The 13,403-nt window shown below is 42.7% G+C and overlaps 1 protein-coding gene across 1 annotated transcript in view; it reads right to left on the bottom strand.

The window, feature by feature from the left end:
- Nucleotides 1–964: 964 nt before the first annotated feature.
- glud1a (glutamate dehydrogenase 1a) overlaps nt 965–13,403 on the bottom strand; it is a 110,245-nt gene continuing 97,806 nt past the window's right edge. The window contains exons 12-13 of the mRNA XM_068020775.1: nt 9,648–9,710; nt 965–3,544 (exon numbers count right to left, since the gene is read on the bottom strand). Coding sequence (XP_067876876.1) covers nt 3,425–3,544; nt 9,648–9,710 — 183 coding nt within the window. The 3' untranslated portion in view covers nt 965–3,424. The remainder of the gene's footprint in view (nt 3,545–9,647; nt 9,711–13,403) is intronic.

Here is a 13,403-nt window from a genome sequence, read left to right as displayed (position 1 = left end):
GCCTCTCCATCAGGAGTGACCATACAAGCTGAGAAATCTGCTGTTACTCAGATTTATTTTATTGCCTCTCTTTAAAATAATTAACACTATAGCTCATTTCCAATCCACTGAGACATCCTGTGTATTCATCAATTCTCTCCTGATTATATCACTTTGTAGTGTCACTTAGCAGGTCCAACCTCTGTTCTTAGAGTTACTAGTTAAGCCCTTTAAGCTTGCTTAGGAAACCAATGTAAAATATATAACCAAGTCATTAGGATTCCAAAATCACCCAGCCTTCTACAGTGGATACTTCCCAGCAGAACCATGTTAAATATATTTTCATCCTTTTAAATCTAATTTCCATGCTTAAGCGATCTGATTCTCTTGATAATTTGCTGGAAGAATTTTATTCCATTTGGCATCTACAGCTGTGCTTATTTCTATTTCCCTCTCTGCCATTCCACCTGCCCTTTTTAAAAAAAAAAAAATCTGTTGGAGGTCTCTGATCTTTCCAGTGGTTTTCCTCACCTTGCTCCCTGGAATTGGAGTTTTGCTGATTTTTCATATTGCATTATTATTCCATCTCAGGTTTGTCTCTTGAATGCACAGTTACTTAGCCCTTTGTTTGTACTTATCTGACACATTGAATAGAATGCCTTTAGACAGTATTCCATTTGTCTTCAACTGAAGTTTTTAAAAAAACTATTAACCCCTCACCCCCCCCCCCCGCCAGTTTGTTTGTGCGCTTTCCCCATTACCTTGAATACAGCCCTTTCAAAAGTTATATACCCGAGTATTTGGTTGAACCTGGCTCAAGAATGTTTGATGGTGAAGGATAACCAAAAGTGTTTGCTAACCAATGACTTATGAAGGTGGTGAGCCAGAAATGGAGAAATTGGGTAGCATTACTAACTTCAGCACAATGCCCCCAAAGATAAAAAGGATTAATGCATGAAAAATGAAAATGATAATGCATCGACACTTTTGAAATGTCAAAAGTTTAATAATCTGTTAATTCACCTTCATGCAATTACAAAGAATGTAGAAAAGAACACAAGACTGCCGTTTTAAAAAAAAGTTCATCTGGCACTTCATTGTTCCCAGAAGGGCCAATGCCAAAAAACTGACAAATCTGACATGCTTAATCCTACAGAAATATGAAATATTCTTTCAGTGTCCCTTTGTCATACACAATTGCATTCCGAACATTACCAAATCATCATGAGACAGAGACAAAGAAATTTGCTCCTAAACCTCCGCAGAAGATAGCGCCATTACCAGTATCCAGCAGTTTTTGGGCTACCCATCTTAACAAATAGATCCGAGCAGCTCAAAACAATCTGGTTACTACGGTGAAAAGTGCATTGTCGCAAATCTAACAGGCAAATTTACAAGAATCAGACAGCGTTATGGTGGTTTGCCTGTGTAATCTGCAAAAACATCATTGCAATATAGGGTGCTATATTGGACACTCACATGTAATTTAAAGTCAGGCAAAAGGTGCCATGTCTCTATGACTTTACTTGCTTGTACTCAAGCTGAAGACTTGCAGCCAGTCTACAGGGTTTACCATACAGATACCCAGTTACTGCTAATAAGGGATTAGATTAAAAAAAACACACCAATAACTTTCACATCTATTCTGAGTGTTTGAGGCAAGATCGAACGGAACTTTGATGACAATTCAACAGCAGTAGGTTTCCAAAAAGGCTTACAGAATTCAAGGTCCTCACTGTCCTAATTGCTGCACAAGGTCAGGGAGTCATGTTTGGCTTCCAATGCACATGGGAAACATACAAACAACAGTTTTACATATAAATTGAAAGCGTCACATCCTCTGACTTTTCAGCTTTCAATGGAAATTCTACCCAACCGAGACAAGTGCTTTAAAAATGGAGATCGATGATGAATTACTACTAAAATTGCTTCTGTAATTGTCTTGGTTGCTAGTTTTGGGTATTTTGCCCTGTTCACAATGGAGGGTGGATTCCACAGCATTAATGAAAAAATGCAGATGTACAAGTTGTTTGAAAGTCATGATTGCCAGCTTTCATTTCTGTTTCCTGCAACCCACCCTCCCCTCCCAATGACCGGGAAATGGCCATACAAGTCCCTAGTGTGAAACTGCTCTAAAGGCCTTTTTTGATGTGGCTGACTACTCAGGGACACGGGCCTCCGAATTCCACACACTATTGTTCCTCTGCAAACAAAAAAGTCAGGTGACTGCTGTCATGTAAATGCAGTATAAACCACAATGGCATATTTGCCAAGCAAATTGATTGGCAAGGGAAAGGAAGGAAAACATGTCAATAGGAAAAAAGTCAAACTTTACTTAAGGAATTATTTTCCTGTCTGCAACCCCTCCCATCCTCACTTCTGCGTTCCTTTTGCTGGCTCCACTTTTTAAAAGGTTGCCCTGTTTGCCCATGGCTTGATTGCGGTCCCTGAACACAAGTTAGTTGCATTTTAAGGACATAGAACTCCAACCAAAATAACCAGTTATTTCTGTGTAGGTGTGCTGTCTTAAGCATATCGGCCCTCTTCACCTCACTCTCCTGAAGTTAGTGACTCCTGCCAGCAGCCTGTACTCGCCTGGTCACACTTCATATGCAAGCCTCAGCAAGCTATTCTACCATAACTGGCATCACAATGGAACCTAATCTTGACTTCACCCAAAATCCACAAGCAAACTTTCCAGTAGGGTCAATGAACCACAATTAGGAAGGGGAAATCTAGCTGATGTTAACCCTCTGAAGTCTAGAGACACACTGGCCAATTGTAGCATCCCTACCGCCAGCCTGTTAAAGAAAATAACTATCAGTATCAATTAAAGTATACCAATTAAAAAACAAACCATCTGGCACAGGCTAATAAGCAATTATAGAGCAATAAATAATATTGTTCTGGTCTGCTACATACCCATCAGGACTATAAATCATACAATTGACATTTGGAACAGTCAGACTCATTGAAGACAAATGGCACTCCCTTGGTGAAACCCATTCTGGTAGGGGATTGAGATACCAAATATGCTGCTGAAATATAATTTCCTCAGACTACAAACAGGCTTCCAGAATACGCCCCACTCCCAATCAGCATATTTGTCAATTTAATGAAACTGCAGAAAGGGGAGTTTACTAGCTAGAGACCATAAATTGAATGCAAAGCAGGGAGAAGCTCCTTTCTTCAGTAAATGTAACATGGCTCCCACTTGCCAGCAGTGCGAGATCGTAAAGATTTTCTGTAAGCCTTAATTTTGACACTTGGATTACATTAATTATTCAACTTATTGACTAATTCTGGCAGCTTCTATTGGAGAATTAGTGTTCCAATGGTTTAAAAAGTAAAAAGGAAAATAATATTCTATTATATGTAAACGATTTGATATGTCAGGCTGGGGAAAGCACAAGAGGGGGCTTGAAAAGGGAGGACGGTGCCCACTCTATGTGAAGGTCAGACCAGCCTCGTTATACACCTTGAAGACTTTCTCGATAGCGTTGACATAGGCAGCTGTTCTCAAATCCAGACCCAGGTTATATTTCATCCCAGTGCGCATGATTTGCTGTAACAGAAGGAAAAATAAAATTTACAAAGGAGTGCATGCACACAATTACTACTCTTTTAGCTCTCAATGGGGTACAATTCTGCAGCTCTGACCGATACGACACCCTACTAGTCATTTTTCACGTCCACCGCAAAATGGTGAGGATTAACAAATCAATCACGAAAGCCACAACGGCTGACTCCAATCCTAGCCACACCCTCATGTCCAAATACCTGCACCGTCCAGACATTGCCCAAAGGCCCTGCTCACTGACCAGTGACGTGCTAGAAAGTGCATGTGCAAGGACATTGGCAGAGGACAGGATAAAATTGGAGGAAGAACAGCAAGACCATATAAATACTATGGCTACAAAAGCAGGTCAGAGACTGGGAATTCTGAGGCGAGTAATACCTCCCGACTCCCCAAGGCACAAGTCAGGAGTGTGATGGAATACTCGCCATGTGCCTGGATTAAGTGTAGCTCCAACACTACAAGAAGCTCGACGCCATCCAGGACAAAGCAGTCCACTTGATCAGCACCCCATCCACCAACTTAAACATTCACTCCCTCCACCACCGACACACAGTGGCAGCAGTGTGTACCATCTACAAGATGCATGGCAGCAAACGGCTAAGCCTCCTTCAACAGCATCTTCCAAATTCGCAACCTCCATCACCTAGAAGGCGGCCAGCAGACACATAGGGACACAGTCATCTGTAAGTTCCCCTCCAAGCCACACATCATCTTGGTTTGGGACTATATCACCATTCCTTCACTGTCACATCAAAATCCTGGAACTCCTTCCCTAGTAGCACTGTGGGTACAACTACACCACAGGCTGCAGTGGTTGAAGGCAGCAGCTCACCACCACCGTCAAGGGCAATTATGGATGGGCAACAAATGATGGCCTTGCCAGCAATGCCCACATCCCATGGAAGAATAAAATTTAAAAAATTCTCTCCAAGTGCAAGATTTAAAAAAAAAGGATTTTTGATTGTACTTTGCCTTCCACAGATAAGTACCAATTTATAGCAGAAAACAGTTGCAAGAGATTGAGACAAAAGGAAAGATGCTGCAAGACAGAGCTGCCCTTGTTTTACAAGTTGCCATTCACCAGCAATCTGCTCACCATGCTGGGCCAAGGAGTCTTTCTACAAAGCAAGTCTTTCTGCTTAAAATTTCGAATAGCTCAATGTTTAATGATTAACAGGCACGGGAGTGATTTGGAAGAAAAGAGTCACATGATCTTATAACAGATGCAACTCCACATCATGAAACATTCTTTAATTTGTGCTTGGCAATGCTAGGTATACAGGAGGACATGCCAAGTTCACAGTTTGCTGACTGTTCTCAAAAGCTTGTTAAGTAACTCAACCGTTTTCCAAATTTAGTGCAAGGAGGTCATCAAAATGGGCAGTGCTGTCAAATCATGTTATTTATGTTTGGGTAATCTCTGCCAACGGTGGGGCTAATTCAACTTGTCCATAATCACATAGGCAATCTCGGTTGGTGCAGCCTTGTAGACTGCTGTGGAAGCATGCATCCGTGGTGTTGAGTGTATCTCTTTTCCACAAAAGTTTATAAAGCACAGGTGTCCAAGCTCAAACAGCAGCAGGTCACATACAATGAAATATTAAAACAACAATTTTAAGGCATGAGCACAGGTGTGCTTAGTCATTCCCCTACTTCCAAAGGGAAGTTACTTAATAGAGAGAGTAATGAAAAAAGTATTCTATCTTCAGCCATTACAATTTAAATTTGCATTCCTCTTGATTTTCATTATGATGAAGCAATGCTGAGAACAGACCTAGTAAATACAAACTCGTGTAATCAGCACAACTTAAAAAACTAACCAGCAGACTGCAGGAGGTGAGCCACTGTAGATTCATAGGCTATGGATGACCTGCAGGCCATCATTGAGACACTTCTGGCTTAAGAAATAGTATGGAGGCAGTGCAGGGAGAGGAGGCAGGATTTAACATTCTGACTTGGCACACAGTTTGGATGCACTTAATTTCATAGAAACATAGAAAAATAGGAGTAGGCCATTCAGCCCTTCGAGCCTGCACCGCCATTCAATACGATCACGGCTGAACATCCAAACTCAGTACCCTGTTCCCGCTTTCTCCCCGTATCTCTTGATCCCTTTAGCCACAAGAACTATATCTAACTCTCTTGAATATATTTAATGATTTGGCCTCCACTGCTTTCCATGGTAGAGAATTCCACAGGTTCACCACTCTCTGGGTGAAGAAATCCCTCCTCATCTCAGTCCTAAATGGCTTACCCCTTATCCTGTGACCCCTCGTCCTGGACTCCCCCGCCACCGGGAACATCCTTCCTGCATCTAGTCTGTCCAGTCCTGTTAGAATTTTGTAGGTTTCTATGAGATCCCCTCTCATTCTTCTAAACTCTAGCGAATACAAGCCTAATCGACCCAATCTCTCTTCATATGTCAGTCCTGCCATCCCAAGAATCAGTCTGGTGAACCTTCGCTGCACTCCCTCCACAGCAAGAACATCCTTCCTCAGATGAGACCAAAACTGCACACAATACTCCAGATGTGGTCTCACCAAGGCCTTGTATAATTACAGCAAGACATCCTTGCTCCTGTACACAAATCCTCTCGCTATGAAGGCCAACATACCATTTGATTTCTTAACTGCCTGCTGCACCTGCATGCTTACTTTCAGCGACTGGTGCACAAGGACACCCAGGTCTCGCTGCACCTCCCCCTTTCCCAATCTATCGCCGTTCAGATAATAATCTGCCTTCCTGTTTTTGCCACCAAAGTGGATAACTTCACATTTATCCACATTATACTGCATCTGCCATGTATTTGCCCACTTACTTAACCTGTCCAAATCACACTGGAGCTTCTCTGCATCCTCTTCACAGCTCACACTCCCACCCAGCTTTGTGTCGTCTGCAAACTTGGATATATTACATTTAATTCCCTCATCTATATCATAAAATATATTGTGAATAGTTGGGGTCCTAGCACTGATCCCTGAAGCTCGTCTTTTATCTTGATGGAAATTGCTTGGAATTCTATGCCAACTATCAAATTTCAGGGTAATAGTAGGGCTGTTACCTTCTGTCAAGTTTAAACAAGACAGGGTGTATGCAAATAGAGGATCATGCCTCCACCTATGGCACTTGGTTTAATAGAAATTCATTAGAATGCTCATAACTAATGACTCTGGTGTTATTTTCCCATTCCTGTTCTTGTGGCAGGAAAGTGGCTCCAGAGATTGCTAATAACTAACTCATTCTCAAATTTGCAATTCCTGACAGTGTGGCTCCCCACTGGAAACATGGGATCAGGGAAATCACCCCTAAAATCTCAATGCAGAAGTGGAAGAAATGTACACTGGCTTCTTTTTTTTTAAAAAAGAAACAAACAGACTTGACTTATGTTGGCCAGAAATTTACAGACACACAATTCAGTAGCGATCTGTTCAATCCAAAACTAGATATAGCTCTACTTTAAGAGAAGGACTTGCAATTATTTAGCATCTTTTATGGTCTCAGGATGTTACAATGTGCATCACAGCCAACTAAATACTTTGTATTAGAGGCCTGCTACCTGACCCGAACCCAAAGGGACCCGACGACATATGTCGGGTTCGGTTGGGCCCATCTTCCGGGGCCTGCTTTCAGGCTCGGGTCTGGTCGGGCTGGACACACACGGTCAGAGCTCTGCTGGTAAGTATTAAAAAAAAAAAAAACTTACACGAGCTGGGAGTCCGGGATGAAACTGAGTCTGCGCAGTGAGCGAGTAACGTCACTATAACGTCTCGCGCATGCGCTGCAGCTTCTTACAGGTTCCGTCAGGAAGGTAAGTAAACGGATGGTCGGGTCGGGCTCGGGGCAAAATCGGAGGGACTCGGGCCAGCTCGGGCCCACTGTGGTTTGGTGGGGTTCGGGTTGGGTTATTTTTCCCCCGACCTAAAGCAAGCCTCTACTTTGTATAGTCACTGTTGTCAGCCAATATGTACACTAGGTTCCATTAACAGCAATTAAATAAATGATCGGATATTCTGATTTAGTGGTGTTTGTTGAGGAATAATATTGCTCAGGACACCAGGAGGGCAGATAGGGCCTCGATTTAATGTCTTATCCAAAAGATAGGCCCCTGGCAGAGTAGCACTCCCTCAGAAGTGCACTGAAGTTAAGTTCAGAGATGGAAGACAAAAAGCCATCTATGTAAAAGCAGGCCATGAGATAGTAATTACAATAATATAAAGCAGAAAAGCATGTCTTGTGGAACCAATTATTATTTACATGAATTACCAGAAACAGGCTCTTTGATGGTGAATGCAATACTAAACAGCAAGAGTCATACTGCCAGAGGGGAGGGCGGAACACAAAAGGGAGAATTTCAGATTTTTATATGCAATGTCTGAAAGCGTTTCTCATGCTCATTATATAAAAATTTGGCAGTCTCCCGTGAAAAGCCAAAGCATAATTTTTCACCACACCCATGTGTTAGGGGATCCCAGACTGCTTTTTTCTACATTGCAGCACATACCCATTGTGTGCCTCAGCTAAGGGGCATAAGATTGAGCTGGCATGTTAGCATTTGTGCCTCTGAGCCAGAAGATTATGGGTTTAGGCCCCAATTCAGAAGCTTGAATGAAGGAGTACTGCATTGATAGAGGTCCTGACTCCTAGGTGAGATGCGATGAAATGAATGGATCGCTAGTGTCTGCAAGACAGCAGAGTGTAGAGGTAAAGGACAGCTATTCAAGGTGACAGACGGTGGAAAGCAGGCTGCCACAAGGATCACTATTGTTCACAATTTATTAATTTAGACCTTGGAATCAAAAATACAATTGTTAAATTTGCAGATGACATTACATTTGGCAAGTGGTGGGGTTGGAGAAGATGGTCAATACTAAGGGGGACTGTAACAAATTACAAGGCAACATTAAAAAAATTTCAGAATGGACATGCAACTAGCAAATGAATTTCAACACAGTAAGTATTACATTTTGGTAAGTAAGGAAGTCACATATTACTTGGAAGAGAGTCTAAATAGGGTACAGGAGCAAAGGAATCTGGGAGTACAAATAAACAAATCACTAAACATAGCGACACAGGTCAATAAAGGCTATAAAAAAAACAAACCAAGCACTAGGGCTTATTTCTAGAGGGAAAGAATTGAAAAGTTGCGCTAAATTTGCATTGAACCTTAGTTCGACCGCCCTTGGAGTACAGTTCTGGTAGCCATATTATAAAATGGATATAGAGGCATGGAGAGGGTGCAAAAAAGATTTACAAGGATGATACCAGAAGTACGAGTTTACACCAATCAGGAATAAACAGGCTGGGTCTCTTTTCTCTTTTTTAAGAAAAAAAGAGAAGGGTGACGTAACAGAGGTTTTTAAAATTATGAAGGGTTCTGATAGAGTAGACAGAGTGTGTTTCCATTTGTGGGGAAGAGCAAAACTAGAGGCCATCAATATACAAGATAGTCACCAAGAAATCAAATAGGGAATTAAGAGACTTTTTATTTTAAACAGAGTGTGATTGGAATGTGGAAATTACTACTACAGGCAGTAATTGAGGGAGGAGGTTAGACTGCAGCATATACACTGAAATGGACTGGTTGGGCTGAAAGGCCTGTTTCTGTGCTGTATATTCTCTAAATTCTATGTAACGAAGGCAGTGTATTCCAGTTCAGGTGGATGCAATAGATCCCATGATGCAATTTGAAAAGGAGGGGAAGCGGAATGATCACTATTGCCTGGGCAACATTTATCCTTTAAACACCATTAAAACAGATTACTTGATTACCTATCTGTTTTGTTGTGGGATCTTGCTGTGTGCAAATTAGCTGTGAAACACTTGGGCTGCCCTGAGGACATGAAAGGCTCAAAATAAATACACAGTCTGTTACTTTCTAAATAAAGCATGGAAATCAAGGTCATGTGGGCAATGCTTACGCCCAACCCCAATACAAAAACAACAGCTTTAAAAGCCCCTGTAACTCCATACTGGGTAAGATAATAATTGTAGTTTAGATCCTTGTGACAGAATTGAATGTAAACGTTGTACAGCTCCCCAAAGGGTCTATTCTGCTCCCTTTGGGCAATGTATTTCTACCTATACATACCTTTGCTGAGCGCTCCATGGTATATGCAAGACCAGAGTGGACAATATCCTTCTCAGAGGCACCCTGTGGAAACAGAGAAAGAAATATGATAACAATCTAGAAAAAAATGGATTTTCCACACAATTGCTATAGTAACTTAGTGGAACAGGTAATCTGGCAGAGTGAATTAGGATATTGTTGTTCTGGAGGAACAAGTTCTCTCTAAAATAGGTTCTGCCCACCTTCTCAGACTGAAAGGCCAAGGACGTGACCAACATAGAAAAAGGTATGCATTCGCTCAGTCTACTGCCTATAGTTAAAGCTTCAGCAATGTCAACCAAGTTTCGACATGGAATTTCTGTAACCGTATCTGCTTAAAAGTTAACTTAATGAAAGAATTGGTTTGCAATCAACACAAAATCCAGCAAATGTTTCAGTGAGTCATTCGCTCTTGGAAATTTTCAGTAAAAAAAGTGAATTCTACAGTCTCCAATTGACCTCAAGAGACCCACAGAACATCTGGAGTGTATGTCTACCAGCAAATGGATTGTCAGTTTGAGGCTAACTCCCCACATAGTCACTGAGCCGAGCCATGTTGCCACCAGAAGACATCACACAAAGGCCAAGTGTTTTCCCGTAGGGACACAGGAATAGATCATTCATTCAGTCACTCAAGCCTGTTCCACCATTCAGTGAAATGATGGTTGATCTGTATCTTAACTTCATCCACAGGCCTCGGTTCCATATCCCTCAATATCCTTGGTTAGCAAAAATCTACTGATTTAATCGAACTAGCATCTACTTGTTTCTTTTGGGGGGGGGGGGGGGGGCGGGAGGGGGAGAAAAAAAAAAGAGTTCCACATTTCTGCCACCCTTTGTGTAAAGTGTTCATGTAAAGGATGCAAACAGGCTTCAAGGGGATTTCGACAAGTTAAGTGAATGGGCAAGAACATGGCAGATGGAATATAATGTGGAAAAATGTGAAGTTGTCCATTTTAGTAGGAAAAACAAAAATGCAGAGTATTTCTTAAATGGAGAGAGATTGGGAAGTGTTGATGTCCAAACGGACCTGCGTGTCCTTGTTCATAAGTCACAAGAGTAGTGAAGTCTTGCTTCAATTGTATAGACCCTTGGTTAGCCTGCACTTGGAGTGCTGTGTGCAGTTTTGGTCTCCTTACCCTAGAAGGATATTATTTCCATAGAGGAAGTGCAACGAAGGTTCACCAGACTTGTTCCAGGGATGACGGGACTGTCCTACGGAGAGAGATTGGGGCAACTGGGCCGGGATTCTCTACAGCTTCGAAGAATGAAAGGTGATTTCATTGAAATCTACAAAATACTTAAAAGGGATAGAGAGGGTAGATGCAGCTAAGATGTTACCCCAGGTTGGGGAGTCTAGAACCAGGGGGACACAATTTCAAAATAAGGAGGAAGCCACTTAGGACCAAGATGAGGAGAAATTTCTTTACTCAGAGGGCTGTGAATCTTTGGAATTCTCTACCCTAGAGGGTTGTGGAAGCTGTCATTGAGTATGTTTAAAGCAGAGATTGACAGATTTCTAAATACAAATGACATAAGGGGATACAAGGATAGTGTGGGAAAAAGGCATTGAAGAAGTGGAAGATCAGCCATGATCATATTGAATGGTGGGGCAGGCTCGACGGGCTGAATGGCCTACTCTTGCTCCTATGTTCCTATGAAAGCTAACATGCAGGTGAGCAAGCAATTGGGAAGGCAAATGGTATGTTGGCCATTATTGCAAGAGGATTTGAGTACGGTGTACAGTTTTGGTCTCCTTACCTAAAGGAAGGATATACTTGCAGTAGAGGCAGCACAACGAAGGTTCACCAGACTGATTCCTGGGATGGCGGGATTGTCCTATAAGGAGAGACTGAGGAGACTGGGCCTGTATTCTCTAGAGTTTAGAAGAATGAGGTGATCCCATTAGAGTAGACAAAAATTTTTTTTATAGGCTCGACAGGGTAGATGCAGGAAGGATGTTTCCCCTGGCTACGGGGTCTAGAACCAGGGGATACAGTCTCAGAACAAGGAGGTGGTGGTGAATCTTTGGAATTCTCTACCCCAGAGGGCGGTGAAGGCTCAGTCATTGAGTATGTTCAAGACAGAGATCAATAGATTTCGGATATTGAAGGCATCAAGGGATATGGGGAGAGTGTGGGGAAAAAGGGGTAGAGGTAAATCAGGCCTGATCTAGTTGAATGGCAGAGCAGGTTCAAGGGGCCAAATCACCTACTCCTATTTCCTATGTTCATATCTTCTTTCCTGAATGGCCTAAATTTAAGATTATGTCCCCATGTTCTGGACTCCTCCCCCCCCCCCCCCCCTCCCCACCAACCAATGAAAATAGCTCCTCTATTTACCCTATCAATTCTTTTCCAAATCCTAAAAAAAAACTCATCAAAATCACCCTTGCAAACCTTCTATATTACAGAAATATATCCTTAGTTTGCATAGTTTGGAGAGATGGTGGAGTCGTGGCAATATCACTGGACTAGTAATCTGGAGACCCAGGCTAATGCCATAGAAACACTGGTTGAATTTAAATTCAATAAACTAAAAATCTGGTATTGAAAGGTAGTCTCAGTAATGGTGCCCTGAAACTATCATTGATCAGCATAAAAATATATCCAGTTCACTGATTTCCTTTAGGGAAGGAAATCTGCCATCCTTACCCCATCTGGCCTACATGTGACTCCAGACCCTCAGTAATATGGGGAGTGGTGGAGTAGTGGTATTGTCACTGGACGAGTAACCCAGAGATCCAGGGTATTGCTCTGGGGATATGGATTCGAATCCCACCACAGCAGAAGGTGGAATTTGAATTCAATTAATAAATCTGGAATTAAAAGCTAGTCTAATGATGGCCATGAAACCATTGTCAATTGTTGTAAAAACCCATCTGGTTCACTAATGTCCTTTAGGGAAGGAAATCTGCTGTTCTTACCTGGTCTGACCGACATGTGACTCCAGACCCATAGCAATGTGGCTGACTCTTAAATGCCCTCTGAAATGGCCTAGCAAGCCACTCAGTTGTATCTAACTGCTATGAGGTAATGAATGAAACCAGGCATACCACCCAGCATCGACCTAGGCACTGGAAAGGACAACGGCAAACCCAGCCCCGTTGACCCTGCAAAGTCTTCCTTACTAACCTCTGGGGGTTTGCGCCAAGGTTGGGAGAGCTGAACCACAGACTAGTCAAGCAACAGCCTGACGTAGTCATATTCACAGAATCATACCTTACAGACGATGCCCCAGACACTGCCATCACCATTCCCGGGTACATCCTGTCCCACTGGCAGGACAGACCCAGCAGAGGTGGTGGCAAAGTGGTCTCCAGTCGGGAGGGAGTTGCCATGGGAATCCTCAACATCGACTCCGGACCCCATGAAGTCTCATGGCATCAGGTCAAACATAGGCAAGGAAACCTCCTGCTGATTACCACCTACCGCCCTCCCTCAGCTGATGAATCAGTACTCTTCCATGTTGATCACCACTTGGAGGAAGCATGGAGGGTGGCATCGGCACAGAATATAGTCTGGGTGGGGGACTTCTATGTCCATCACCAAGAGTGGCGCGGTAGCACCACCACTGACTGAGCTGGCAGAGTCCCAAAGGACATAGCTGCTAGACTGGGTCTGCGGCAGGTGGTGAGGGAACCAAGAGGGAAAAACATACTTGACCTTGTCCTCACCAATCTGCCTGCCACAGATGCACCTGTCCATGACAGTATTGGTAGGAGTGACCACTGCACAG

This window comes from Heterodontus francisci, chromosome 42 (assembly GCF_036365525.1).
Source record: "Heterodontus francisci isolate sHetFra1 chromosome 42, sHetFra1.hap1, whole genome shotgun sequence".
NCBI lineage: Eukaryota > Metazoa > Chordata > Chondrichthyes > Heterodontiformes > Heterodontidae > Heterodontus > Heterodontus francisci.
Note: the sequence above shows the minus strand (reverse complement) of the source record. Positions and strands in the feature narration are given on the sequence as shown.